General features: G+C 41.4%; 1 protein-coding gene across 1 annotated transcript; it reads left to right on the forward strand.

Moving 5' to 3' along the window:
• On the forward strand, positions 1-27,897 carry arhgef7a (Rho guanine nucleotide exchange factor (GEF) 7a; the record flags this gene model as incomplete). Its single annotated transcript, XM_083921488.1, has 21 exons — positions 1-165; positions 5,516-5,599; positions 10,507-10,591; positions 10,733-10,866; positions 11,668-11,869; positions 12,866-12,954; positions 14,710-14,804; positions 15,005-15,100; positions 15,307-15,429; positions 16,729-16,867; positions 16,949-17,008; positions 17,106-17,252; positions 18,259-18,345; positions 19,035-19,113; positions 19,194-19,333; positions 19,631-19,852; positions 19,945-20,038; positions 20,410-20,499; positions 24,574-24,670; positions 26,026-26,080; positions 26,886-27,897. The coding sequence occupies 21 exons, from the start codon at positions 1-3 to the stop codon at positions 27,006-27,008; spliced, it is 2,406 nt and encodes an 801-aa protein (XP_083777614.1). The 3' UTR covers positions 27,009-27,897.

Consider the following 27,897-nt stretch of genomic DNA (forward strand, 5'->3'; position numbering starts at 1 on the left):
ATGAATTCGGCGGAACAGACGGTTACATGGTTGATTACGCTCGGGGTGCTGGAGTCGCCGAAGAAGACCATCTCGGATCCTGAAGCGTTTCTGCAGACCTCCCTGAAAGATGGGGTGGTGCTGTGTAGGCTGCTGGAGCGGCTCAGCCCAGGGTGCACGGAGAAAGTAAGGACAACACACACACGCACACACACACACACACACACACACACACACACACACACACACACACACACACACACACACAAACACACAGCTCCCCTCTGCATAACCGCCCGCCCCATCGGCGTGTCTGTGTGCTGCCCAGATCCGTGAAACGGACGCGGGGTTGTTGTCTGGCTTCTCTTTCTGCCCAGTGGTCCATGAGGCGATTTCTTTTGTAGGTCACGGCAGCCCGGGTTATTGTCTGCGAAAACAGCACGTTATATGGCTGCATGCATGTATGTCAGCGTGTGTGCACCATACAGAGAGGGAGGGCCGCTGTTTCCACCGCGGATCGATCTGCTTCAGCAAAAATAACAATTGACTGGACACATTTATCAGGAGCTATTAGATCCACTATGGTCTTAATTATAAAGGCCTCGTTTAATAAGATTTGAATGCAGGTTTAAACGTGTGAAGCCCCCGTTTTTAATTCCTCTTTAATCCATGGAGATGTGATGTATTTTGACACACACACACACACACACACACACACACACACACACACACACACACAGTATGATCAGCCAGGGATGACCAGCAGCACAGACCACAGCAGCAATAAGAGTGGGCCGCCATTGACTGCAAAGGCGCACAGACAGAGATGGACCCTCTCCCCATTTAAAGAAACAGCGCAGTGTTTGTGTCTGTCAATGTAAAGCGTCAGACAGTTTGCACAGCTATACCTAGGCGGCAATGTTTTCCTGAAAAGAGGCCGTCTGCTCCTCCTATACACAAGAGAGAGAAATGCGCAGGTTAACTTGTAAAACACGCTCCTCCATTTCACCCTCTCACACGTGAGGATGTGGTGTTGTTACATTTCTGAGACTAACATTATGTTTCACTATTTTGCACACATGGGAGGTTCGGTGTATAGGCTAAAAGCCAGTCCATGTAAAACACTGTATTTGAAATTATTTCCATACTTGAGAAGAGGAAAACAACTTGTCCTGATGGGTGAATGATCAGCCAATATTTAAATAAATCTGCTGCCATCTCACCTGGGTTTTATTGACACACAACTGTAGCAAAGGTTTTACGAGATTTGGAAAACTGACATGCTATTTTATCCCCCTGTCCTGCCACACAACAATGTGTTCATGTTATCAAACTAACTATTTCTACAATAGATTAATCTAAATGAATATGACATAGCAAACATGAGTTACTTAATCTAAATCTGTGGTCAGAGAAGATAGCTGTCTGTGAAAATTGAATTGAATTGTAACTCTTATCGTATCTCTTATCTATTCAGAGCAGAGGCCACTTCAACAGAGTTAAAAAATGTTTCCAATAGATCTAAACAGACTAAACCGTTATTATATATATATGTGTGTACTGTATATATAAACAAAGTGAGCTATTTATAGTATACTACAGTAATATTCATTCAGTCAGGCATAATTTTTGATGTTGACACAGATGTTGATATTTGAGAGTGTAAAAAATCCATATAACGTGCACCCTTTTACTAAGGATCCCATTCTTTTTATCACTTCAGTTGTGAGTAATGTATGTACTGACATTTATAGTTGAGAAATTAACTCACCAGTGCCCTCTGGTGAGCAGGCTATGTAATGGTGACACTTTCTAAATTAACCTGCAGGAGGAACGCAAAACTGAACCCTTTTCTTCACAAACCGCGGCCTGGTTTGCACACGTGAGCTGCATTGTTTAGGTTCCATGAGGAAAAGCAGCACAGTTGTGAGGTTGTGTGTGTTGCACGCAGGATTCTCCCTTTCATTTTCCCTAAGAGGCAAGGAGAGGAGATCAGTGGAGCCCATAATGTAACGTTTGAAGATGCACCATGATCTTTTAAGCCATGCAAAGTGCCACCTGCTCATCAGGATCTGATCCAACCATTCGGATGCACAATCACACCTTTAGTGATTTGGGGTTCAGTGTCTTCGACATGCAAACTAGAGGAATCAAACCACTGATCTTCTGATGAGAGGATGACCGGCTCTACCTCCTGAGATACAGCTACCCCGTTTTGTATATTATCAAATCTCTGGATTGATGAAAAACATTGTTCTTGCAAATGATAACCTACAGAGAGAACATCGTAAATGGTATTTTCATCTCCCCAATGTGCAAAACAACCCGAAACGAAACCTTGACCCAAAAGACGCACTTCAAACCAAACTGTGAGCAGGTTTCAATCACCCCTAGTCTGAAAGGACATTTCTTGTTACTTATCAGCCGACATATGCGCCGATACAATATATATCTAGGAGAAACTAATATTGGCAGATTTATCTTTTGTGTTCACATTTTCCCCATGCCATGCTTCCCACTTTATGTTTAGCTTCTATAGTAATGATCTAAAATCCCAGGGCTACTCGTAGTCTGCGAGTCTTATTGTGGTGCCACTGTCTGGCCCAGGTGTGGCCCTCATCCGGTTCTGTTTTGGCTGAGCAGCACTGTATGCGGGTCAGAAGAACATGGGAGATGTGAGCCACAGCTGGGTCAGATGTCAAGTTACTATCAGAGCTATAGGCCAGAGTTGATATATACCACCAGTTATGTTTAACACGCCTCTGTGCCTCCTTCACTTTTCAAACACTCAACCTACTGTGACGGAAAAAACAAGATAAAAACACAAAAATTAAAGAGATTAATCAATTCTGATTGATTTCGTCAAACAAAAAGAACACTTCACCTTTTAGGTTCGACCTAGTATGATGATGAAAGGCCTGAGGCATTATGTATTGCCTCACTTCCACCTGTATTCTTCGATTTTCACTAAAGGATGGCCATTCTTTTTAACAACATACGCCTTTTATTGCCTTTAATCGCTGAATGTCACGTGCACACTTCCTAGAATGATCTCTCCTCTGGACACAGTGAGACAACAAGCACTTCTCAGTAGCGCTAGGTAAATTGGGAAATATGAAAAAAACTTAAAAAATGTGTTGACTTGATAATGTTCTTATTGTATTTATTGATGCATTAATGTGTCCACAACATTAATATTGTAAGCTGCTAAAGGTGGAGCTACTGTAATTTCACCTACTTTAAATACTTTACTGCTGGGTAGCTTGTGAATTTCCCCAGGGGTCAATAAAGGTTTATCTAAAGCCATAATAATTTAAGAGCGATATTTGCATCTGTTTTGTAGAGGAGTTGAAGTATAATATTGCAGAAAATGGAAATACCCATGTACCTGAAAAGTGTACTCACAGTACTTGACTACTTAACATTAACTGACAGGATTTCAAGGACCCAGGCTGTTGCCTAGCAATGGAATTCCACTGAGAAGGTCTATAATCAGAGGTGTTTCTAATAAGGCAAAGGCTGTTTACACCCTGGTACTAATATCAATGTATGCTTTTTGTACCTGGGATGCTATTTTCACCACTTTTTGTTGACTAAACCTAACCAAGTAGTTTTGTTGCGTAATTCAAACCCTGGTCTCCTGGGTGCAAATCCAATGCTTAACCCACCCACAGTCAACTAGCACAACACCACACTTTGTCGCTGTTTGAGGTGGTGGATGAGGGGTCAGGTGTAAATAGCCAGATTGCCCGTAAAAGGCTAAATAGACACATTGTTCTAATATTTTATCCACCCCTTATATCCGTGGGGTTTTATTTGGGTCTTTGTTGAAGTGGGTTATTATAAAAGAAACCCATAGGCAGAGGTGTAACTGATGGACGCTATAGAAGCAGCACGATAACATACAAAGTCAATATACAGACCCGATTTGAACGCGGAAGGAGCGTTCCTCACTTTACTAGCGTTACCCGGGAAGCAATAAATGGGAAAATCGATCGATATTTAAAGCCGTCATTGCAGAGTGAAGCCTATTCCCATGGGCCTACCCCGGTCTGATCTGCAGGTGAGCCGCAGAGGCAGGTCACACCCTCTACAGATACGGAGGTTAAATCACTGACAGCCTTATCTCGCTACAACTAGAGCTTTAACCGCCCAACACATTAACAGTAATTATGAGCCCGAGCCCGATTTCAACCCGACAATTTCTTAAATAAATGGGCTTTTATATCTGACGTTCTCAAATAAAAATCTGAGGTTGTTTGAACTACAAAATGGAATTATTCAGAATGAAATTGATCACAAAAGGATCTGAATAAAGAAACGTGAACTGCACTTAATGCACTGGACAAAGCCGACACATGTCTTGTCACTGCCCAGGACTTGTTTGAAATGTTTCCGTACCTCAGACTTTCCTCCAGACTTGATAAAAGTTAATTCTCCTGTTTTTATTTTATCCTTTACATCTTCAAGCTCCATGTTGCACTTCAGCTGCACAGCACAGCAGCAGGCCCGTTGTGATGCGAGCGAGTGGAGGAGACATGTGCACTGCAACAAATGGAGTCTTTTTTTTCTTTACTTTGTGCAACTTTGTAGACATTGGTTACCTATGGCTACTCTATCTACACCATATAGGCCTATGATATTTCTGTTTATGGCATAGTCTTCTCCTCAGATTAGTCCAATAAAGCAATTATTTAAAAAAATCATAGACGAGGCAGTTCGGCTGCTACCTAACCCGACGCTCCTAACTCATGATTGGCACGATGCTCCAAATAGGATCCAAATATGATCAAGAAGCTAGTTACTCGCCTTTCTTGCAATTTCATCATGTTTATTGCATGCAGTGTTATTACAGCTTAAGGCAGGGGCCCCCAAGCGTGTAGGGGGCCCCCAGAGGGCTGACAAACTACAGCAGTGACAATGAGCAAAGTTTTCAGTGACAGTAGGACACCTGACCTCCCTAAGGGGGCCTCACCTGACTCCACCCAAGTTGTTATTGTTTGTTTTTAAATGTATTTATTGTTCTTCATTTTAATATGTTTGAATGAATATTTTAAAAATAACTATGAGAATAACTATAACTGTGCACTTTTTAAACGTGTTAAGTAAATGTTTTACATCTTGCAATTTTTCGGGGAGATGAACACTGGTTCGAGGGGCCCCCTGTGAATTTTTGCCTATGGCCCCGAAAGACTCTAGATTCGCCCCTGGCCATAGGCCACACCAACATCAGTGGGGGATCCCTATTTGTCAACGTCATTTCCCTCGACCCAACACACCACCACCTCCTCCACTTCCCCGCTGCGGGATCAGCGTCCAGCCTCCCCGGAGAGTGTCAGGCCCGCTGCGAACACACACACACACACACACACACAACCACAGACACACACACACACTAACTAGAGAATGCGTGTCGACACAGAGGAAGATACATGTTTAAGGCCGATAAACTCACTGAAAACCGCCGCGTGAAAACACAAGAAAAGCCCCGGGAACTGGAAGTGTATTTCCTAACGAGCGTTTCCGTCTTTCCCAGATTTACCAAGAACCGAAGAACGACGGCGAGTGCCTGAGCAACATAAAGGAGTTTCTGAAGGGCTGCACATCGTTTCGCGTCGAGGTAAGCCTCCTATATCTCCACTAGACTTGGGCGTATGTTGTTGTGTATGTACCGCACTCCCGTCCGCATATCACTGCAACACCCGAGAAATTGCGTTGTTTAAAGGTGACAATAAACAATGGGTTCACGGAGTGGACGGACAGAGGGGAGGAGGACTGAGCTACAAGCCGAGAACAATCACCCATCGTCCGACTGAGGCACATTTGCTTCAATCCCGACACACTGACAACCTCAAATAACTCTAAACTGATCAAACCATCGTTACATTGTAGCCTGCTCATATTAGTGTATGTCTGTGTGTATGTGTGTGATGTTTACGCTCTCTTAATTAATGCAGAGCTTTGTCCTCGGGCTCATGCGTGGCTTCACCACCGGTTCACACTAGCCCTTGTTGTTGTATGTAGTTTTTTTTTCATGCAAGAACAAATTGCTGTAGCTATGATCGATGCAGAGCCATGGTTATGTGAGCAGGTCTTGTTCTGACATGGTAATTGCAGCCTTATTATGATTATTATTATAGGGTGTAAAGTCTAAACATGTCCTCAGATCAAGTGCCTCACCCTTAACAGAGCTATATAGATATATGTGGGTATGTTATTATGGCTGGTGAGAATACCTCCATAATCTTAAGCAAATGGAGGACGGCGTGCTGTCTAAGGCTTGTGTGTTGAGTCAGTGCATAGAAGGGTCATTGAACCACCCTGGTTTGACAATACAACTCAGTGTTCCCCAGCGTTGCCTCCGCCTACTGAGTCTGCAGCCACTGAACAAGTGGTGGAGATGGAGTGAGACAAGAGCGCTGTCATATTAAGTGTGTGAAACATGCCCTTTAGTAGTTACAGACAGCTGAAATGTAAGGCAAGCAAAAGACATCTGTCATGATTTTAATCGGAAAAGGTCTGTGTCTGTTTTGGCTCACTGCGCTGGCACGTTCTGGCAGTGTTGAGCGATAATCTGCACTTTTATTGGAAACAAATATTCAAATTCCTTAATCATAATTCACCTTTATGCCATGCTGACTTGTGCCTTTACTGGCGGTGATACGGTGCTCTGTATGTCACCATTTTCCTATCCTTTTTTTTCCTACTCTGCGTGCAAGAGTGTGTTTAAAATACATGTGACTTTTTTTTCCCGGTGAACTGGACAGAGCAGGATTACAGTAGTTTGGGACATGGCAGTCGTCCCTCTCACCATCTGTGGAGCAAAGATGGATCTTCTCCAGAGCCCCGAGCACTGCTGGCTCTGACCCCAGGTAGCTGCAGCTTAGTGCAGCGGCCGCTTACATGAGAAACACGGACCAGATAGACGCTGTGCTTTCGCAGTCCTGACCTACCTCTTAAGCTGGGTGTTTGGCTGAACATCAACAGCGATAGCCTTGATGTGTTTTTGACTCTAGTGTGGATATTTCAACAGGATTGATCTCTTTTAGATCTAATTTGGATACCTCTTGCAGATTAGACACTCAAGACCACGTCTCACACTGAGGCAGCTGCTGTTACTGACCCTTAACCCCTAATGTCTTTGACCACAGGAAGTGATCATTAGAGTTCCCATGACCCTACTGGTCCCTCTGGAATAGTAACCTTACTCCGTTTCTACCCTGAGAATAATCACAGATCCATCTGTCTCCACTAATGGGGGACTTTGAATTCACTGCAATCATCCTGACAATGTTATTGTGTTAAATAGAGAAAATGCCCATCATAATTTTCAGAGTGCAATGTGTAATCTTCAGATGTGTTGGTTAGTCGCACCAACAGGACAAAATCTATAGATTTTTCAATTTGAAATAAAGTTTAACACAGAAAAACAACTTATCTTAACATCTGAGACGCTGGAATCAGAATGACCACGAGGTCAAAGTTCTGAGTTTTTGAACTTTAATTTGAGGCTATATCATAGCCTTTTTTTAATTATCACAGACTTTGAGCACATCAAAAGTAAAATAAAATTATTAAGGAATATTTATATTTGGTTGCAAATCATTCCACATTAGCAGAGGGTCTGTACTGCAGCCATCTTCACCAGAGACACTCCGATAATTGGCTGGATCAATGCATCAAATCATATTCAGTAAATCCTTAAATATCTGTACTGGCCACAAAAATCCAGTATCTGTCAGGCTACAATCTTCACTTCTCGCTTGCCTTCAGGAGCTGAAACACATGATCACTCAGATTGGGGTCAGCTGACTTACTTGGCTGGTAAAGAATATCCCACTGTCTGTTTGGCTTTAAAAAGAGATACTTGGCTCCCTTGTCTGTATGTTTAGGATCATTGTCCTTAAATCGGGACAATGAGTCCATTGCTGTCAACCCTACATGGATTTGAACCCACTGAGTCATCATTAAAGTCAGCACTTTAAAGAGACAGTTCACCCCAACATTAAAAATACTCATTCGTTCTCTTCCCTGTCGTGCCATTTATCAATCTAGATTGTTTTGGTGAGTTCCCCACTGTTGGGAGATATCGACCGTAGAGTTTGCCTGCTCTAGAATATAATGAAACTAGATTGTACTTGGCTTAAAGCACCAACAAATACATTTGAAAATGTCTCTTTCCAGAAAGCTTGACCTGGTTACTAAAGATAATGTGAGCAGCTTCATAAGATTTTCTTTCTACTGAACTACACCCACCAACCGTATCACCAAGCAGAACGAAGCGTGCATCTACTCAAGGACGAGAGGCATGCAACCTAAAGTTTGATAAGCAAGCTAGCTAATGTTCAGCTCAGCCGAGGAGGACGTCATTGATGTTTACATCTCACGCTGTCATGAGCACGAGCCTCTCATCCCCGAGTGCGCTTCCTCCTGTGTGGTGATACGGCTGGCGGTTGTAGTGCCATTGTATTTGAGAGAAGGCGACATCTCTGCGGACAATATATCTCCAACACTGGGCAACTCACAGCAAAACAATCTAGACTGATAAATAGCACTACATGTACGAGTTACAAGATATATTTTTGATTTTGGGGTGGACTGTCCCTTTTAAATCCATTGTTTTATTTAAATCTGGTGTCATTGTTTAAATGCATACCATAAGTATTCTTACCTCCCTCACTGTAGACAATTGTACCTTACTTGAGTACTCAGAGGCATTAATATTTCAATATAATTTAGTATATTTACGTAATCTTACTAAGAAGTCTGATATGTAACCATATCCTATTAGCTAGTGTACACAAAGCTGTTGGTTGTAATTCCCTGTGCAGGTAAACACTCATTTCCCCAGTCGTGACACGTGTGGGAGCAGTTGTCGCACTACGTTGTTGAGTCACAGAGGGGTGTTGCGTTATTGTCTCAGCCTTCTCTGAGGGATCATTACCTGACTGTGATGCTGAGGCCTAGCGGACATGTCGAAGCCTGTCACGTTCATTTTCTCCAGGCCTGAATGTTTGATTTACGTCATTCATTACGCATCACCCTGACGACTGTTAACCGTCTGTTTTTTTCCAATGGAGAATCTGTTGAAATGATTTTTAAGATGGAGGAAGAATCAAACCTTTGCAGTTATCATGGAAGAGAAAAATGACGTACAAATACTGAACGTTAGTTGTCATTTCAGTCTCAGTGTTGACGGGTGCTTTCACATGAATGCTCTTCAGGGAAGTCTTTCAGTCACTTACACACAAACACAGACACACACACACACGCAAATACACACATCGCGACATCAGCATCATCCACATATTCCCGTTGGGCATATCTGCAATCAGAGCGGAAGATGAAAGAGACTCATATCTCACAGTCACTCGCTCGCCCTCAGTATGACTGAAGCGAGAGTAACTGATCGCATGAAGCCATTACACAGGAAAAGAACTACAGTCATCAACAGAGATACAATCACTGGCATTCATAGTAACCCTGACAGTGACACAGTAGGTTCTTGCATTTTTACTGCAGTCAAGGGAGAAGGCTGATATTATTCTACATATTTCCATTTTTGAAAAATCCAGCTGATTAAATAAAAGCCAATAATGGATTAGTCTGTTCCTCAATACTTTCTAACTTCCCTACCCTTTCTGTGACACCCATACCCTTTTCATGTTATAGTAAATACCAGTTTATGTCTTGTAAATTGCTTGTGCGTCAACATCCAAGACGTAGGAAAATCACGATGTTTCTAAAAGCTCTGATTCAGTTGTAGAAAATCTGCAAAGTCTTCATTCAAGTCAAGAACTCAGATATTTGTCTCAGATATTTGATGCCAAGTTGCGGCACTTGACAGCTTTTGCTACTTGGTGCTTCAGACATGTTTTGTTTGGTACAAAAAATATGGAGGTTCATTATTCAGGGAACTGTATTCAGCTGCGGATTAATACACTTTTAGTGCACCAGTGACAGGAATGTCTATTCAAATAAACTCACTAGTGGTTTTTTTATATGTTTTAGACAACAATAGACTAATCAAACAAATAATAGAGATTAATTAATAATTTAAAAAAAATGAATGCAAACCTTGATTTACACTTGGTGTTGAATTGCATTCAGTTTCTATGTTCAATGTCTGGATACTAACATCAGATTTGCATTTGCACGTGGTATTGGGAGTTCTCATTGTCTTGATTTAGCCACATTGTTATTGGATTGCAATTTGCAAATTAGCCCTATATTCACACAATGCTCTTGCTCCTCATGAAGGGAACATACTGCACATAAACGCTGTAAATAGGGTCTGATTGTAGCTGCCGCAGATATATCTGTGTCTGCTGAGCTTGTGTGTTTTGCCCACTACTTCTACTGAAGATAACAGGAGTTATCGATTGACTCCTCAGTGTTGGCAGTGTGGCTAAGTGATGACATGGCCCTGCTGTGCTGGAATTAGCGATTATCTTAAAAGAAGGAAATGCACTTGCTGATGACTCTCACGCTCCTGTTGTTCGTGTCCTCCCTCTCTCTTACTCACAGCCGTTTGAGGCCAGTGACCTGCTGCTGGGACTCAACTTCTCAAAGGTGCTGAGCAGTCTGGTTTCTCTGAATAAGGTGACTGCAGGTGAGTCAAAATATGTGCAATGTGTGTGTTACATGATGTGTGGGTGTGTTTTTATGAAAGACAGACGAGTAGTCAAGAGTGTGTAGGTGTTGACTGCAGATTCCAGGTCTGGTGTATTTATTTTTCACCCTTTCTTATCAGATATTGGCGTGGGCAGTGACTCAGTGTGCGCCCGACACTCATCAGCTCATCGCATCAAGTCGTTTGAGTCGCTGTCCTCTCAGGCTTCACTGAGCCGTTCCTCCAAGCTGCTGCAGAACCAGTTTCGAAGTCTGGTAAGAACAATACTCACTCACAGCACAATTTAGGAATATCAATAGATCTGTGTCACTGAAAAGATTCACACAACACACAACATTAACACCTGCCAAATATAATGCAATACAAAGCAATAGCCATGCAGTGAGTAAGAAGATGTAATTTACAGTTCTTGATGAGACTGTGTCATATAGGACATATAACCACACCTGTAGCATGATAAAGTGGTAAGTTATCCCGTTCTAACAGGTGCAAAAAAACTAATGTCGGAGTCATTGACATTTAAATCAAAGTCACAAATCTGCGTGGGTGTTTTTGTTGCAGGATATTTTATACAATTAAATATAAGTTTTGTGTAATAAAATTTACACAGAATAATGCAAATGTTTGTTGAAGTGGCACCTTAGTTAAAGACTTCCCACCAGACCTTTCTTATATGGTATGAGTCTTAACCCCTAAGGCCACTAGGATGTCCAATTCACGTGTGCTGAGTCACAAGTCAAAAGTGAGTTCTAGACGGTAAAATCTACCAGAAAAAAAAGGTGAATTTTGATCAGTTACGGTATAAATTTTAAGATGACAGCAGAAACTGCAGTCACAGTCAATTGTACTTTGAAAGTTTTGGTTACAATATGGTGAAATCTCTGAGTGATGGAAATAACGAGTACGATGAGCAATGAATGTGACACAATATCGTTGGGTTTGTTTCACAATATGCATGAATGGAACCTCTTCTCGTTGACACTGGTCAACATCTGACTGTTTCTGTCTGTCTGCCTCTCTCCCTCGTCGGTGACACCCTTCCCCTCGTTTGTCAGGACATGTCAGAAAACAGTGGACAGCAGCTGCTGGTGAGGGCGCGTTTCAACTTCGAGCAGAACAACGAGGATGAGCTCTCCTTTAATAAGGGTGATATCCTCTGCGTGACTCGTCAGGAGGAGGGCGGCTGGTGGGAGGGGTTGTTCAATGGCAGGACTGGGTGGTTTCCTAGCAACTATGTCCGGGAGATCAAAGGCTCTGGTAGGTACCTTAAGATATTTCACCATTAATACAGTAATGCAGTGATTTAGGCATATGCCATTCGTTTCAAACTACATGACTTTAAATAGGTCCTCCTTCCCTGCATGTGTCTGGGAAACGATCACAGAGCAGCTTGAAAGATTGAAAATCTTCTTTTTACATCTGCCAAATTTGCTAACACTGCCCCACCACATCTCCTGCTTCTCATGGCCTTTTAAAAGAGGTTGATGTGCCACGTGGCAAGAAGTGACAGCTTGAAATCTTGCCCTCTGTTTGACTGACATTTATTTGTTATTTGTTGTTTAATGATCATATCAGATCAGTAAGAACAGGCGATATAGAGTACGTAAGCCTCACATGAGAAAAGCAAGAAAAAAAGGCAATAAGAATAAAAATAAAAACAAAAATATGAAAAGGGAGACGATGAGTGCGTAAGTAGCGTGGGGGACCAAGACACAGTTTATATAAGCGTTAAGAGCACCTGTTGCACGTGGAATAGATGAAATGCAGAGATGTGACAAAAGGGAAAAGAGGACAACACGGTGTAGATGAAGCAATGTGTGATTATGTTATTGTTATTTGTTTTGGGCAAAGTGCAAATCCTAATACACATACAGTAAACACAAGTTGTATGCCTGATATGGACGTTTTGTGCATCAGAACTGCGGTAAAACGACAGCCACTAAAGACGTTTTGTCATCTTTTATGCAGCCGATTATATTTTCAGTTTCTGAATTTACAAGGACTTGCATCAAGTTGAAAACACTGTTTCTAATGGTGATTCATGCACAAGTTTTTAAATGATTTAATACCATATTAGCACTCATCCACAGATAATTTGGGAATGACTCACTTAATTAAGTCTTTTTATATATTCAATATTTCATGCTTAAATCACTTACCACTCAGTGTTCATTGAAAACTGTTATTTTCACATCTCAGTGGATATAACTCTAGGTATATGTTTGTGCCCTAATTCATTTCTTATGTCTGCAGACAAACAAGTGTCCCCCAAGTCTGGCACTCTTAAGAGCCCACCCAAAGGCTTTGACACCTCTGCCATCAGCAAGACGTATTATAACTTGGTAAGGACGCAACTCAGCAGTTATTTGAAATCACTGTTATCCTCCCTTTTTTTGCTTTCTGTCCTTTCTTCACTAACATCCTGTTGAAATTTAAGGATTCTGTTTATTGGAGGACTTTCACTTGGTTTGCTTGAAAGTAATTACATGGCGTATCAGGATAAAATCGAGTTGTCATCTTCAACCGCAGCTCTCTTGAAACAACTCATCAACATACTTACTCTCCTCTTAATGTCTAAAATGTGATACAGCCGCTGAGGGCAGGTGTGGTGTGTGTAACTGTCATTACGGTTTTATGATAAGCAGAGGGAATTCATTATTTTCCAGCATTTTTCATCTCTTTCTCTATCTCTTTCTCCCCCCCACACACAGTGCAGGATACATCTTATAAATTTCAGTTATTGGAGCAGGCTGCTTTAAAACATGTGTGATGATTACGGTTATTTGGTGACTGTGAGCAGCTGCTGTAGGCAGTGGTTACACTCGTCTTTTCGATGTGACTTTTATCATCTCATAATGCCAGGACGCATTTACTGTCAAGTCTATATGACATATCGGCTCTTGCTCCCAGTGGGATCCGATCAGCCACACCACATGCCGAAGTGGCCTGGCTCACATTAAGTTTGGATCTCAGCGAGGTGTGGACAGCACATGGGCAAAATCTAGACAATTTAATCAAACGTAGGTCTCGTGTCATCTCCCTAACCGACAATCTGCTTCGGCCACCATTAAGAAATAAACTGAATATAAAGAAAATAAGCCTCTTGTGGTGGAAATTAAACTGGTGAGAAGAAATAAACTGTAGACAAAGATCTTTATTTAAGGGTTATTTTATAAAAGATTATGAGAGCAAGTGATAGTCACACTCGAGTATGGATCAGATCAGTGTGCAAACTGACTGACTAAGAGTCGTTGGAATCAGGATGTAGTTTTAAGGCATTTCATACGTGATCAGATGTCTCACGTCATACTCTGGGAACTGTGACAGGGCAAAACAGAAAGTCAGGTTGATGGTTTCTCGTCTGGACATTACGGCACCTAAAATGATCAATACATAAGGCTAAAGATAAATGGTTATAAATTATCTTATACAATAGCTTTGCATAATTTTCCCTTCACATCGCTCTCTTGCTTCAAGTGCCAATTTGGATGCACCAATTGCACAGGAAATAACTTTTATACACACTATCTGATCAGGCATCATCAAAGTGTCAAGTGTGGTTGCACATAGTTGAGTTCTGCTCTGGCACGTCTGATCACAGAAGTCGCACTGAAAAGACAAGTGCAAACACGGCCATCGTCAGTTACTCAGCAAGTCTCACCCTCCTCTGATATGAAAGATACAATGCTAAATGTTTTAATCCAAGTTGTTCATGCACAGAAGTTGATCAGTGCTTCTCTGGTTACCGGCAGGCAACCCATAACTTTAATTTAGCTATATTCTTATCAGATATGCAGTATATGCCTGCATGAATGAATATGTTAATCCAGTGAAAACATGGAGCAGTTATGTGGCTCACATCTGGACCTGTATTGTGCATTACCCCATATTTTTCACAAAGCAATGTATAAACTCTTAAATTTTGTACATATTTACATGTTTTTATAACTCAGAATTGGTGGCAATAACTCACCAAATAAACTACAATCCAACTGTAATCCCTGAGAACAAAAAAGCCTAATAAAGAACAGGCCTCTTCCACTTCTTGAGACAGGGCCACTTTCTAAATTTAAATTGTTGTTTTGTTCCTGTTGTAGGTTTTGCAGAACATTTTAGAAACAGAGACAGAATATTCCAAGGACCTTCAGAGCCTCCTGACGAACTACCTGCGACCTCTTCAGAGCATTGACAAGTACGGCTCATTTGCACATAAAGCTCAATGAAAGCTGATTATTTATGTGTGATTGTTGCATAACAGGAACCCTGGATCAGTCTGATTTCTTTTTATACATTTCCCTAACAACAAATCTGGGTTGAGTACTTTCTTTTACATGTCACTGAATAATTTGTTGCTCTTTTTGCTTCCTCACCCATCTTGTCTTTTTCCTACAGACTGAGCAGCTCAGACGTGGCTCTGATTCTGGGAAACCTTGAGGAGATCAGCACCTTCCAGCAGATGCTCGTCCAATCGCTAGAGGAGTGCACCAAGTTAGTCCCGCCCCCCTCACACACAACCCCACTGCAGCAGCATCCTCACTGTTTCATAATAGGCAGAGGGACATCTAGTGATGGTCGACTGTACTACGGGGATGTTGGATTAAACCATAGACTAGGAATTAATCATATATTGCATTACAGTGTATGACAGTTTGCATGCAAGCATCTTATGTGTGTGATCTTATTTTTGTCCTCAGGCTTCCAGAGAGCCAGCAAAGGATGGGAGGTTTCTTCCTCAACCTCATGCCACAGATGAAGGCTCTTTATGTTGGTTACTGCTCCAACCACCCCTCTGCAGTTAATCTGCTCACCCAGCACAGGTACGTTTACACATCAGCTACATTGAGTTTTATTTTACAGCGTTTTCAACCTGTTTTCATGAAGCAGTTTACAAAGAAGAGGAACTTGATTTTCCTGTTGCATACAGGTTTTTGCAAATATTTAATTTAATTTTTTTACAGTTGTAGCTAGCTGCTGTTAACTAGTTGTGGCAGCTGTCGTTGCTACGGGCATAAAGTGCGCCATCTTTTCACTATCAACACACTCAAATACAGATGAAGGAGAGAGAATTAAAGAAACATTTGTTTGCAGGATAAGAGCAAATTACAGTGGGTACAGTGAGGCAGAGGTCCACATTTCTAACCCGATTGGAAACGGATGCTTGCTAAACTTACCGGAACCTGACATGCATGAGTAGATTTAGCTGTAGAGAAAAGATCCAGCAAAACATGTCATATTTCCCTGCACATTACAGTTTACACTCTGCGTCTCACTTCAGAAAACACCCTTTTTCTCTTGCCCTCATCTGTTGAGACCTGCCACAGAACTGGACTCTACTAGAACCTGAGTAGGAACTAGGCCTAGGAACTGAGAGGACCTCTTTAACTCGGCTGGTAGAGGGTGATCTGAATAAAGTTTCTTTTTGAATTATATGTCATTCTGATCCGATTAAGGATTTTATTTTTTTAACGTTTGTGAATCATAATACACTGATTTGCAAAGCTGAATTTTCAACTTTGTTTTATTTGTTGTGTTAGTAGGCAAAAACACTGTTGCCATTTACGGGACAATAAATCCCACCTCCAGGAAGGTTATAATGTGCAGTTTTTATTAGAGAGGTGCTGATTCAAGGTTATGAGCATTTTGGGGGATGAAGTTTAAGGTGCTGTTGAACTGCAAATGTGTTTCTGTTATTTGCCAATTCAGTTTTCCTGCTTTTCATACATCGCTGTCATTGTTTTTGACACATTTTTAAAACCATAATGTGACTTATATCTAGCTGCCTTTATAACTTTGTTTACTTCCATCAACGTTCTTCACAATCCCCATGTTAAGTATTTTGTATATTTTGTGTATTTTGCTCGTTTTGGTTTATTTTTATCTGGTATTTAGTTTATTTAATTTTTTTTACTTGTATTGTGCACTCCATAGGAGCTTAAGAGGTTTATTGCTGATCATCAATAAGACAATAAGGGAGAACTAACAGAGGCTAACGGTGTGTTGGTTGTGAACCCTGTGAAGTTACTGTTTATGATGGTAATTGAAAAGTTATTGTATGTTACATGAGGAGTCAAATTAATAATTTACTTTCCCATCTCTCTCTTTCCTTCCTGTTGCAGTGAGGTGCTGGGGGAGTTTATGGAGGGGAGGGGTGCAGTCACTCCCGGGATTCTCACCCTGACCACAGGCCTCAGTAAACCCTTCATGAGACTCGACAAATACCCCACTTTACTCAAAGAGCTGGAGAGGCACATGGAGGTGTGCATACATACATCCGTCTAGAGCACTTGTGTTATGATGCGTGCTAATAACCAACATGTTCCCTTTTGTATTTCTCAGGAGATTCATCCTGACCGGCCAGACATTCAGAAGTGCATGGCGTCTTTCAAAAATCTGTCTGTAAGTCGACCTCTCTTCCTCTTGTGTCAGATGTGGCTTGTAACCAGACTATAATGAATTATTAGCAGGTATTTTAAGTTTGTTTCCGTCGTGTCAGGCTCAGTGTCAGGAGGTGCGGAAGCGCAAGGAGCTGGAGCTGCAGATTCTCACAGAGTCCATCCGGCTGTGGGAGGGGGATGACATTAAGACCCTGGGCTCTGTGCTCTACATGAGCCAGGTCTTAGTCCAGAGTCCTGGCTCAGAGGTAACAGCACCATCTACGTCTGCACTTCATTTGCTAAAAACTGCTGGGAATATTGCTGCTACACTAAAGTTTGCTGAACTCATTACTCTCACTGCTGAGTATAACTTACCGTATCTTATTGTCATTTAAATAATTAATGTAGATTTAAATTGCTGTAGCACTTTTGCCACTTGTTAAACTCTTGCTCATCATAAAAATAATCATGAGTATTAAATTGCATTGAATAGATGTTTATCAAAAAAGACGACATCTACATACATCTACGGCAGCTTCATATACAGTTAACCACTGCTTTAACATAAGTGAAAGAAATCATTAGTAAATCATGTTTATTACTTGACCGCAAAGCCTGGATCATCACCATCTTTCAGCTTTCATATTACTCTCACAGGGAACTTTTATTTGTAATAAATTAACCCACAGTCAGAGTTTTCTGTGACTGAAAAGAGAAGAATAAATCTTTTAATTGTGGCATCTTAAGTGGACAGAAACCTTTTAATTGCAACAAAAAGCACCATCAAGTTTGAATGCACTCATTGTCAGTAGCTTTGGACAAAAGCGTCTGCCAAATGAATGAAATGTAATTTAATTAGGAGAATGCATTCTAAACTACTCCTCATTATGAAAAGAGAGCACCTCTTATCGCAAGAGACATCTTACCAGATTTTCCTCCTTTATGATTCAATAGCACCTCTCTTAAACTTAATGCTCTAATGTAATTTATTTAATAAGAGAGCTTTTTTTTTATTTGTGCATTTCTTGCGTTGTTGAAAATAGACTAGTTTGTGTCAAAGATTCACTGTACTGAACTAAAAGGGACGACAACCTTTCAGGAATACGTTCAAAAGGCTTTGTGGAAATCTGGTGAATCTTTGATCTGAACTGGCCTTTAGTCAAATGTTTACATAACAGAGTGCTGATATACAAACTGGATTACGCCTTATCATTTTCTTGCATTCATGCTCTCCCATTATCTCTCTGTGTCTCTCTCGTTTTTACTTGTCAGGAGAAGAGTGAGCGATACCTCATGCTCTTCCCTCACGTCCTCCTCATGTTGTCTGCCAGCCCCAGGATGAGTGGCTTCATATTCCAGGTCAGTAATAAACATTTTCTCAGATCAGTCTGATATTAAGTCTTTACTGTAGTGTCCTCTCTAGTGTTTAAACTTAGAGTTATGTACTTGGTAATAGGGAGGGCTCGAGGGGTTAATGAGGAAACTCAATCTTTTCTTTTTTACAAAGCGCGTGCAGCGTGCCGTGGGGTGTTTTGAGCTGAATTTATCTATACAACTCATACTCATTTCACTACAGAGACCTTAATAAATGTGTTGTCGAAGGTGAACAGGACCAGATTAGGTAAGACTGCAGGAGTCCTGGAGGAAATGAGTGTATCTGCACACTGCAGGGCTACTTGCCTGTGTTTTTTTGTGTATGTGTATGTCAGGACTGAGCTTTGGGTAAACATATTTGAAGTGACACATTGGGAGTCAGCTGGCGCGCGGGAAATGTAGCTGTTTTTCAGGAACATATTTTACATCTTGTTCCACACATTCAGTGCACATTTAACAGATTTACTGTGGAGAGAGAGGCCGTTGATGTGACGCAAATGCTCGCTGTTATGACACGGAAGATGCGTTCTAAAAATAGATTTCCCTTTTCGAGTTATTCATGCGATTACTGGATCTGGGAAAACATGACTCATCCCTACTTGGTTGCTTGATAGTGATTACCAGGTAATTTCTTTGCTACGTCTTGATTCCGATGTGCGGATTTCCCTCTGCAGGGAAAATTGCCCCTGGCCAGTATGACCGTGAACAAACTAGAAGACTGTGAAGCCCATAAACACGCCTTTGAGCTCAATGGTAAGGCTACATGAGATGAGAAAAAAAATGTAATTCATTTACACATCATGCCTTTAACAACATTGTCTCCGTCCCTGCAGGCACAATGTTTGACCGTCTCCAGGTATTGTGCACCAACCAGCAGGACCTGCAGGACTGGGCGGAGCACCTAACCAGACAGATCAAACACACTGCAGCCACAGGACCCAGCCATAAACCACTCACTGTTCCCTGCCACACGGTCAGGGGCTTACCATTACATACAGATGATTTTTCTGTTCATTTATGCACCGATTTGGTGTAAACAATGTGAATATACGTGTATATATACTGTATATAACTGCCAGAAAAAACAATTGATAATTGATAAACTCAGGCTGCACACCTGCCTAGTTTTCTGCCCCTGCGACCCAGGGTTTCCGTCTGAAAAGTGGATATATGGTGGTACATCTACTGGGTGTTAATGAAACATTTACAGTTAAAGTGTCTGTTTTTGTGATAAAGCTCATTACATGGGTCCTTTTGTTTTGTTTCTCAGCTCCCTTCTCACCCTCTCACCCCGTCCCGGCATGCTGAGGGAAGAGGCATGACAGTGGCCCCCACCTACCACACCCTGCCTCACCCCTCCTCCCATGGAACATCTCACAGCACCTTGATGTGGGGCCCACTGGAACCACCCAACACCCCCAAACCCTGGAGCCTGAGCTGCCTGCGGCCTGCACCCCCTTTAAGACCCTCTGCAGCCCTCTGCTACAAGGAGGTGAGAGACTGCGCTTTCATGTAGTTTACTCTAAATATGTTTTAGTTAGGCTGATTTTCTAATTGTCATACAATTGTCTCCCTTTTTTTCAGGATCTTAGTAAAAGTCCTAAGAGTGTGAAAAAACTCCTTCCCAAACGTAAGCCTGAGAGGAAACAGTCTGAGGAGGAGTTTGCACTGAGGAAGAGTACGTTTAAATACTTAACTGTTTATGTAAAAAGTTTGTTTTGAACTCCAGCAAGAGACAAAATATGATTTTATTTCATTGTTTATTTATTTTTGTTAATCGTCCTCGTGAGCACAGGCATATGCCAATGCCAATTATCTCAAAATGGGATTAATCGCCCTAATTAGTCTGGTCATGCTAGGCTAGGAAAACCATGTTACACAGAGGAAGAAATAGTATTTTTACATTTAAAACATGTCTGGATGGGAACTTTAAATGTTAGTAGATACTTTAAATTGTGTAAACGTATAGTTCGAGGGAAACGGTGACCAGAGGTCAGACAGACATGAGCATACCAATTCATTATTTCCCCTTCACCCTCTCTTCCTCAGGTACAGCTGCGCTGGAAGAAGATGCCCAGATCCTGAAAGTTATTGAAGCATACTGTACCAGCGCCAAAACCAGGCAGACTCTTAACTCCAGTAAGAACACACCCAATCGTATCTCTTTAATCTCATATATACAGTATGTGCATGCACAAAAAGAGAGGGGTCCATACTGAATCCTGCTGTCGTTGGTACTGCTGTTACTCAGTGCCTTTCTTTAACCCTGGTATTCTGAACTGAGCTTTCTAACAGTATCTTCTCCTTCTGTCTGTCTCTTCTCCACTCCTCACTTTGTGGCATTGCTGTTTTACCTCGAGTTCCTTCTTTTTCTCATCAATTTTTGTTTTCTCCATACCTCGCTTTTATTTTCTCCCACCCTGCATCTCTCATTGTTTTTTTATTTATTTATGATTTACCATTTGTTGCGTTGCTGCATATGCTACCCTCTGCACCGTCTCTCCTCTGTTTTCGCCCACCATTTCCTCCCATCTACAATCGCAACGTCTCCGCCAAACTTGACCTCACCCCCAACCAGCCTGGCAGGGCACTGACCTGATGCACAACCACGTGCTGGCGGATGTGGACCGGTCCTGTATGGACTCGCCGGGCCGCCGTAGCAGCGTGTCACGGCCAGAGTTGTCCTCTGACCTTTCGGAGGACTCTGACTATGACTCCATCTGGACCACCCACAGTTACAGGATGGGTTCGGTGCCGCGTAAGAGCTGCATCTCTCACCAGAACTAAAGAACGTACAGCACTGCCATGCTGTACAGTAATGTAAAGTACAGCGCGCTTACCTCTTTTACCTTCAATGTATTAAAGGAAACTAGATTTTTTTTAATTTATCTATTTATTTTCCATTATATATTTGTTTTTTTTTGTTAACTTATTTGGGTTATTTATTTGTTTTAAGATGTTTAAAGCATCTCCCTGTTGCCTTTGCCACTTTCCCTTTTATGTGCCTCCTCTCTTTGTGTAGTTGTCATGCAGTAAGTGTTTGGTAACTCTTGTTAATTTATCTTGAATGTGACCACTCCCCTTGTTTGACCATAAATGTGGCGGACTTTCAGCAGGGAGTGGGGGGTGCTGGAGTGGATTAAAGGGGAGGGATAAGGAAGGGAGAGATGGGGACTGAGCATTTCCTGTCTGATATTCAGATGTAATTCAGGAACGAGTGTATTCTATTTACCATGTACTACTTCTCTCCAGTATGTGTTTCTAGAGTATGTATGCTCAAACATAGCACAGATGCCATTCACACATACACAGGTTCAGGCACACATGTCCCTGCTGCCAGATAATATAGCAGCATGCAAATGAAATATCCAAATTCTTCATAACTGTTTTCATCATTTTGAATCTTTACTCTACAGTATGTTCCTAAACAGGATTAGATTTAACTCTCCACATGACCAAAAGCTACTAAATACTAAAAATCCTTGCTAAATGTAATCGTTTGGTATATTTTAAGTAGCTGCTACAGAAAGGCGATTATCAAATACACTTCACTCTCTAGTCAAGCTTTCTTCAGCTGCATCAGAGCTAGTGGACCAAGAATGGAGAATTTTATTGGGTCAGTTTATCCAAATGGCAAAAAACACATTTTCACAGTTAACTCTAGTTGTATCCAGCAATTCAGATAAGTTTTATTTCCCCATTCACAAGAGATTTCTTCTTCTTCAACTCTGATACTATTGAAGTGAAAGAAAGTTGAAAAATGACGTTAACACACCAGTGTGTCTTTTCCAGAATCAGTGTCTCCATCACTCTGGATAATAATAAGAGTCAGTGATCTCGACAATTTTCTGCGTCACTAGATACCATCTCTAGAGTTCGGTGAGAAAATGTGTTTTTTTTTTAGTACTTTTGGCAACTGACTCTTTAAGGCATTCATTTGATAATTTACTGTATTGTGTAGTCTTCTAAGCATCATCCTTTAAAGCCTGATCCATCCAGTAATGTTGCTGTCCGTTAGTGGTTCTACAGGGTTGAATTTATATTTCGTTTTTAACCTTAAGCAAAATAAAAAGCTCAATTTAAACCAGGCATTGCATACCGGCCTAAAGTAGTTAACCACAACTGCAGTCTCGTAATACAAATCAAATGCCTTTGTTTAATGTCTCCAGCTAGTTAAAGGAATACGTTTTGGGAATTTACCTTCTTTCTGAGAGTTAGGTGAGAAGATTGATAGTTTATCAATCTCAGATCCGTCCATTCAAAATGAAGCTGGAGCCAGGAGCAGCTTAGCTTAGCTTATTCTAGCTTAGACTGGAGGATTTTGGATTTTTTTTAACCTTTGGACAGAGATAAGTCTTAATGATAAGCTAGGAAGCTCTATACACACAAGCGTGAGATAGATTTTCTTGTCTTACTCATGGAAAGAAAGCAAATAAGCGTATTTAATTTCACATTTCACTCTTATAGATATGTTCCAAGAGAACAGAAAACTACTCATTATTTAAAACTAGCTAGGTTAGCCGTTTCATAAGCTTCCAGTCTTTACGCCAAGCTAACCAGCTGCTGGCTCTAGCTTCGTATTTACTGTACAGACATGAGAGTGGTATTAATCTTCCCATCGAATGCTCAACAAGGAGGAAGGGCCAAGCCAATTTCCCAAAATGTTGAATTATTCCTTTGAGGTGTGGCTGTTCCCAGACTCACAATTTGACCAGGTTAACGTAATGTCAACAAAAGACATCCCTTGTCTCATAACACAACTAGCACCTATGCTACAGCCTCATAAGCCAGGCATGCCTTTGTGTTGTCTGGCTTGCGAGGTTTCCCATGCTATCTCTTGCATTAATGACTATTTTTATGAAGAAGTATTTTTCCAGTGTTGGTATAAAAGTACAGGTTGGCATCCACTTACATTAGAGCCTATTTCCTCTTACAGCAAGCAATGTGGGTGGCATATGGAATATATTGGTCCATGTTACAGTACTATTAACTTTCTTAAATGATTTCTTTATCGTATTCATTATTTTGTATACAGGCGTTTTTTTTATTTATATTTTATTCTTTATGTCAATGTTTACAAAAATGATCCCTGGAAGAATCATTTTGTTTTTTGTTTTGTTTTTAAACAATGTTATTGCTCTGTATCAAAGTTTACACTGAAAATTATAACATGAAGTGTTTGAATTATTTTGCACAATCATGTAACAGGCCAGTGGGGGTGGGGGGAGAGAATCTGTTAAATTCTGTACCTTTTTGTCGTCTACCTAGAGTGTGTATGATATAGTCCTAAAGGTAGACTTGAGTATTCAGTGTTACTGTAAAGTAAATGCTTATTCGTAGTGTAAATGCTCACCTTTGGTGTTTTGAAAGCATTGGGGGTAAAAAAAAGATTTAAAAAAAAAGAAACAAGAGGCCGTGATAATACAGGAACATTTCTACGTATGTGAACTACTCGTTCAACCTCAAAATACTTTCAGAGTGGAGTTGAAATATAAGAGCACATAGTCTCCTTTTCTGTAAATACGAGCGGTCATGGAGCAAGAAAAAAAAATCCATTCTACCTTCTATGAGTATTTGCGCTAAGAATATCACTGTCCTTATATCGTGCTATACTTTGTGACAGGTGCATTCTGTGGATTAAGAAAATATAAGTCAAACTGTGGGACAGGCAGGGTGAAAAGTGACCAATATTGTCCTCTGTGTGCTCTAATGCTGTATTCAGTTCACAAATGTGAGCATGTCTGATCTGCAAACAGCGCCTTCAGTGTATTTGTTCTACTTTACTGAAGTGTTCAAGTCCAAAAACGCTGTATTATGAGTTTTAAATAAATCTGTCATTTGGTAGACACTTGCATTCTGGTGATTTGTGAGAAAAGCAAATCTGGTTGTTTGTCGTGTGTTGTCTTTTGGGGAAGGCGTTGGGGTCCTCATTTCTTGACGTGAATAAATGGATGAGTGGATGTGCGTGTTTTTTTTGTTGTTTTTTTGTTTGCCAAATATCTTCCCAGGCTTTCATTTCCTTTCAATTTCCTCTTGCTGATATCTGGTCTGTGCATGACTAACACACTACTACTACCACCAATTTTGGTCAATGCTTGGTTCTCTTCGATGCTTTCACTCGTTCCAGTAAAGAAGTTCGGTATGGACTCATCTTATTACAAGGTGAGACAAGGCAAAGTACCTATCGATGAGTGCTCTTCTGTCTTGAAACAGGGCCGCGAAGGGAAACAGGGTTGCATGTGATCATCCCCGGTGAGAAGAAGGTCCTGGTGGATCCCAGTCGCAACGGACAAAGTACAGGAGAAGAAAAGTAAGATAACACATTCTTTCTAACACCTCACCTTTATTCTTAGGTGGATAGTGTGAGTGCGCCCTTAAGCACTGCATTAACATTGTAAGGGCGCACTCACACTGTCCGTCCGTACCATGCCCCGTGCTTCAGGGTATTTGCCCCCCCTCCCCCGCAGCCCAGGCCCGTTTGTACTCACACTGCCTGGGCCTTGAGCTAATGCTTCTTGCTGCATATACGTCATCACGACGTAACACGTCAGGCGCATAGATTGACGTCATCACGATGTGTCACTTTGTTTACAAATCTTTCCATAGACCTCAGAGTTTTTGTGTGTCTTGTCCGACTGTTTTTGAATATTTTCATCCGACAAAATCTGCCGTAAACACTCCACCTCCGCAAACCTTTCGCTGCCATTGTAAATGTCCGTTTTTTTTTCTATGTCCGAACAGGCGCACATAAAATGACGTCAGAATCGCCGTAGGCCTCGTGCTCATACATGTGCAAACATGCTTTATAAAAGCCCACCTCTCCAAAATGGTCCGTGGCCGGCAAGCGCGCCGGAACTAGGCGCGGTACGGTTGCACTCACACTGGTCAAGCAACTAGACTCTACCTGTAAAACCTGTTTGGGCACGGTACAGATGGACAGTGTGAGTTCGCCCTAAATGTATGTTTACAAAGTATTTTTTCCTGCTTGAAACACCTGAACACGCCTCTTGGCTGCAGAAAAAGGTCATTGCAGCGAGCAGAGATCCGTCGCTGTTTGTTGTCTCAAACAGAAGTAAATAGTGCATTTGTTTGGGACTATTTTCAGCTGCGGATTAATACATGTGGGGCTCTAGTGAGTATTTTTCGACAGCACCTACAGTACATGCTCATTCTAATGAAGGTGATGATGATGTGGATGTCTTTATTTAGTTTTTTTCAGCTACTTTTGTATAATGTAGGGGTGACCCCGAATAGTCGACTATTCTCTCCGAGGAGCCTGATTCGACTGCCAATCTCATAGTCGAATTGTTGCCAAATGCGGAAAATGTGAAACAATGTGAAACAATGATTATTCCATTCTGGCTCTGGGGGTGCTGAATATCTTTCAAAGGCTTACATTGTTTCAAGTGTTAAAACAACACTCACATGCCCATATGTGCAACGAGACTGATTTTTTGTTGATTATTACTCTTCTCATTGATACTGGCTGGGAAGTGATCCATTCTTAATATGAATCAAATGCTAGAGTTGGGGACGAAATCTGCTGTCCTTGTTTTGCGAATGTTGTTGTAAGATAGAACTGAAAAAATGTGAACCTATCCTTTAATAAGCAGCCTCGAGGGTATCACTGATATCGCTGACCTGTTAATGTTTATTATCTTAAAGGAGCCTGGTGGATGTGGTGTATGCCCTGAGGGATGAGGTTCAAGAGCTCAAACAGGTGAATGTTCATGAATGCGATGTTTTATAAAAGCATGACAGTGTGATTTATCTAATGTATACGTTTTTCCATCTATACACTGATAAAAAGGGATTCATTCCTTTATAGCGGTGATGGTGCTACAGTGCCACCTATTGGCCAAATGACTCAGGACCACTCAGACATCATAGCTACAAGCACATGTTCAAAATTTGTGGGAGGAGTAGTGAAAAAAAAGATTTGGACGATTAAAAATGCAAATGACCTATATGGATATATTCATTGGGACCCAAATCCAGAAAAAAAACATACCAAAATGTAAGGCGTGTTGATATAGTGCATTGGTGGGGAACCCATGCTCCTAGAGGGCCACTGTCCTGCATGTTCTAGGTTTCTCCATGCTCTTACACACCTGAGTCTAACGATTATTAAACCCCTGACAAGCTTCAGCTGCTTGATAACGAGCAGAGCATTAGAATCAGGTGGGTCGGAGCAGAGAGAACTTGCAGGACAGTGGCCCTCCAGCAGCAGGGTTCCCCACCCCTGATATAGTATAACCAAAATCAACAATGCCCGCCACTGGGTCCAAAGCAATACACGCGCCTAGTGTGAAGTCGATTGTGTAAACCGTTCTCGAGATATGCAAATCACTCACACACAGACAGATGCTGATGACAGATTAGATTCCTTACTTTATACTTGAATTAACTCTTTTGTGAGATGGGTGTTTTCTGTTCTCTTGGCACATAAGAAGTCTGACCCTTGAGTTGTTTTCCATCATTTGGGCTAATGACATGAATGATACGTTCTTTTTTTTACCTCACAGGATAACAAGAAAATGAAAAGGTCACTGGAGGAGGAGCAGAGAGCGCGGAAAGATCTGGAAAAGGTTGTGAGGAGGGTGTTAAAGAGCATGAATGACCCAACATGGGATGAGACGAACCTCTGAGGATCTTGTGCAGCATCTTCATCTGAAGCTTAAAAAAAAGAACAAGAAAATCGGGTGTATGTGTGGGCTTGCTTGCACCGTGTGAAATGTGCACAAGGACACATCACGTTGGTTGTGTGAGTGAGAGAACAAGAGTGAATCTGTGAGAAGGTGATTGTGTGTTTGTTTGAGACGGAGGTACGTGTTTGCCCTAAGAGGAGTGTCGTTCCTGCCCCTCTGGTGAAAAGACAGGGACCACCGTGACGTGACGCTGAACAGGCTCGACCATCTATTCCACTATAACATTCCTTGAACACCAAGCAAGATTACACACTTAACCCTTGGCGTGTCCATCACTACACCATCCATCATCAGTGTCTTTGGCACTGTTCAGCAGGGCTGGAAGACAAGTAGAGGAAGTCCTCTTCCGCTGTTTACATTCATTTAACGGTCCAATGGTACATAAATGGTACTTCAGTGGTCACATTGGTAGGCCTTGGAAGAGTCTGAGCTGGATCATGCCATTTCATAACTTCCCCTGTTATTTAATTTTTTATGAATAGATTTTGTTCCGTAGATTTGTTCCGTCTTTCCCTGACACAGGTTTAGCCCGGTGTTTTAAGCCCAAAGTGAAACTTGTGCCAGGAAACTCCTCTTTTGTCTCTCAGTTTTGTTTGTTTCTTTTGTTGCCTCTTTGTTGTTTGACCACTTTGCATTGTGACTTTCTTTTTTAGGGATCCTAGGGAATTGTACAGATATTGAACTTGTACTGTATAATGTAAATAATGCTAAGAGATGAGCCTTTGTCCTTTGGGAGAAATAAATGTGTTTTTAGAAGAATGATTTTGAGCTGCTTAATCTGCTCCAACACCACAAAGGAGAAGGAAGATCTGCTCTCTGTGTCTCTCAG

This window comes from Echiichthys vipera, assembly GCF_963691815.1.
Source record: "Echiichthys vipera genome assembly, chromosome: 10".
Classification (NCBI taxonomy): domain Eukaryota; kingdom Metazoa; phylum Chordata; class Actinopteri; order Perciformes; family Trachinidae; genus Echiichthys; species Echiichthys vipera.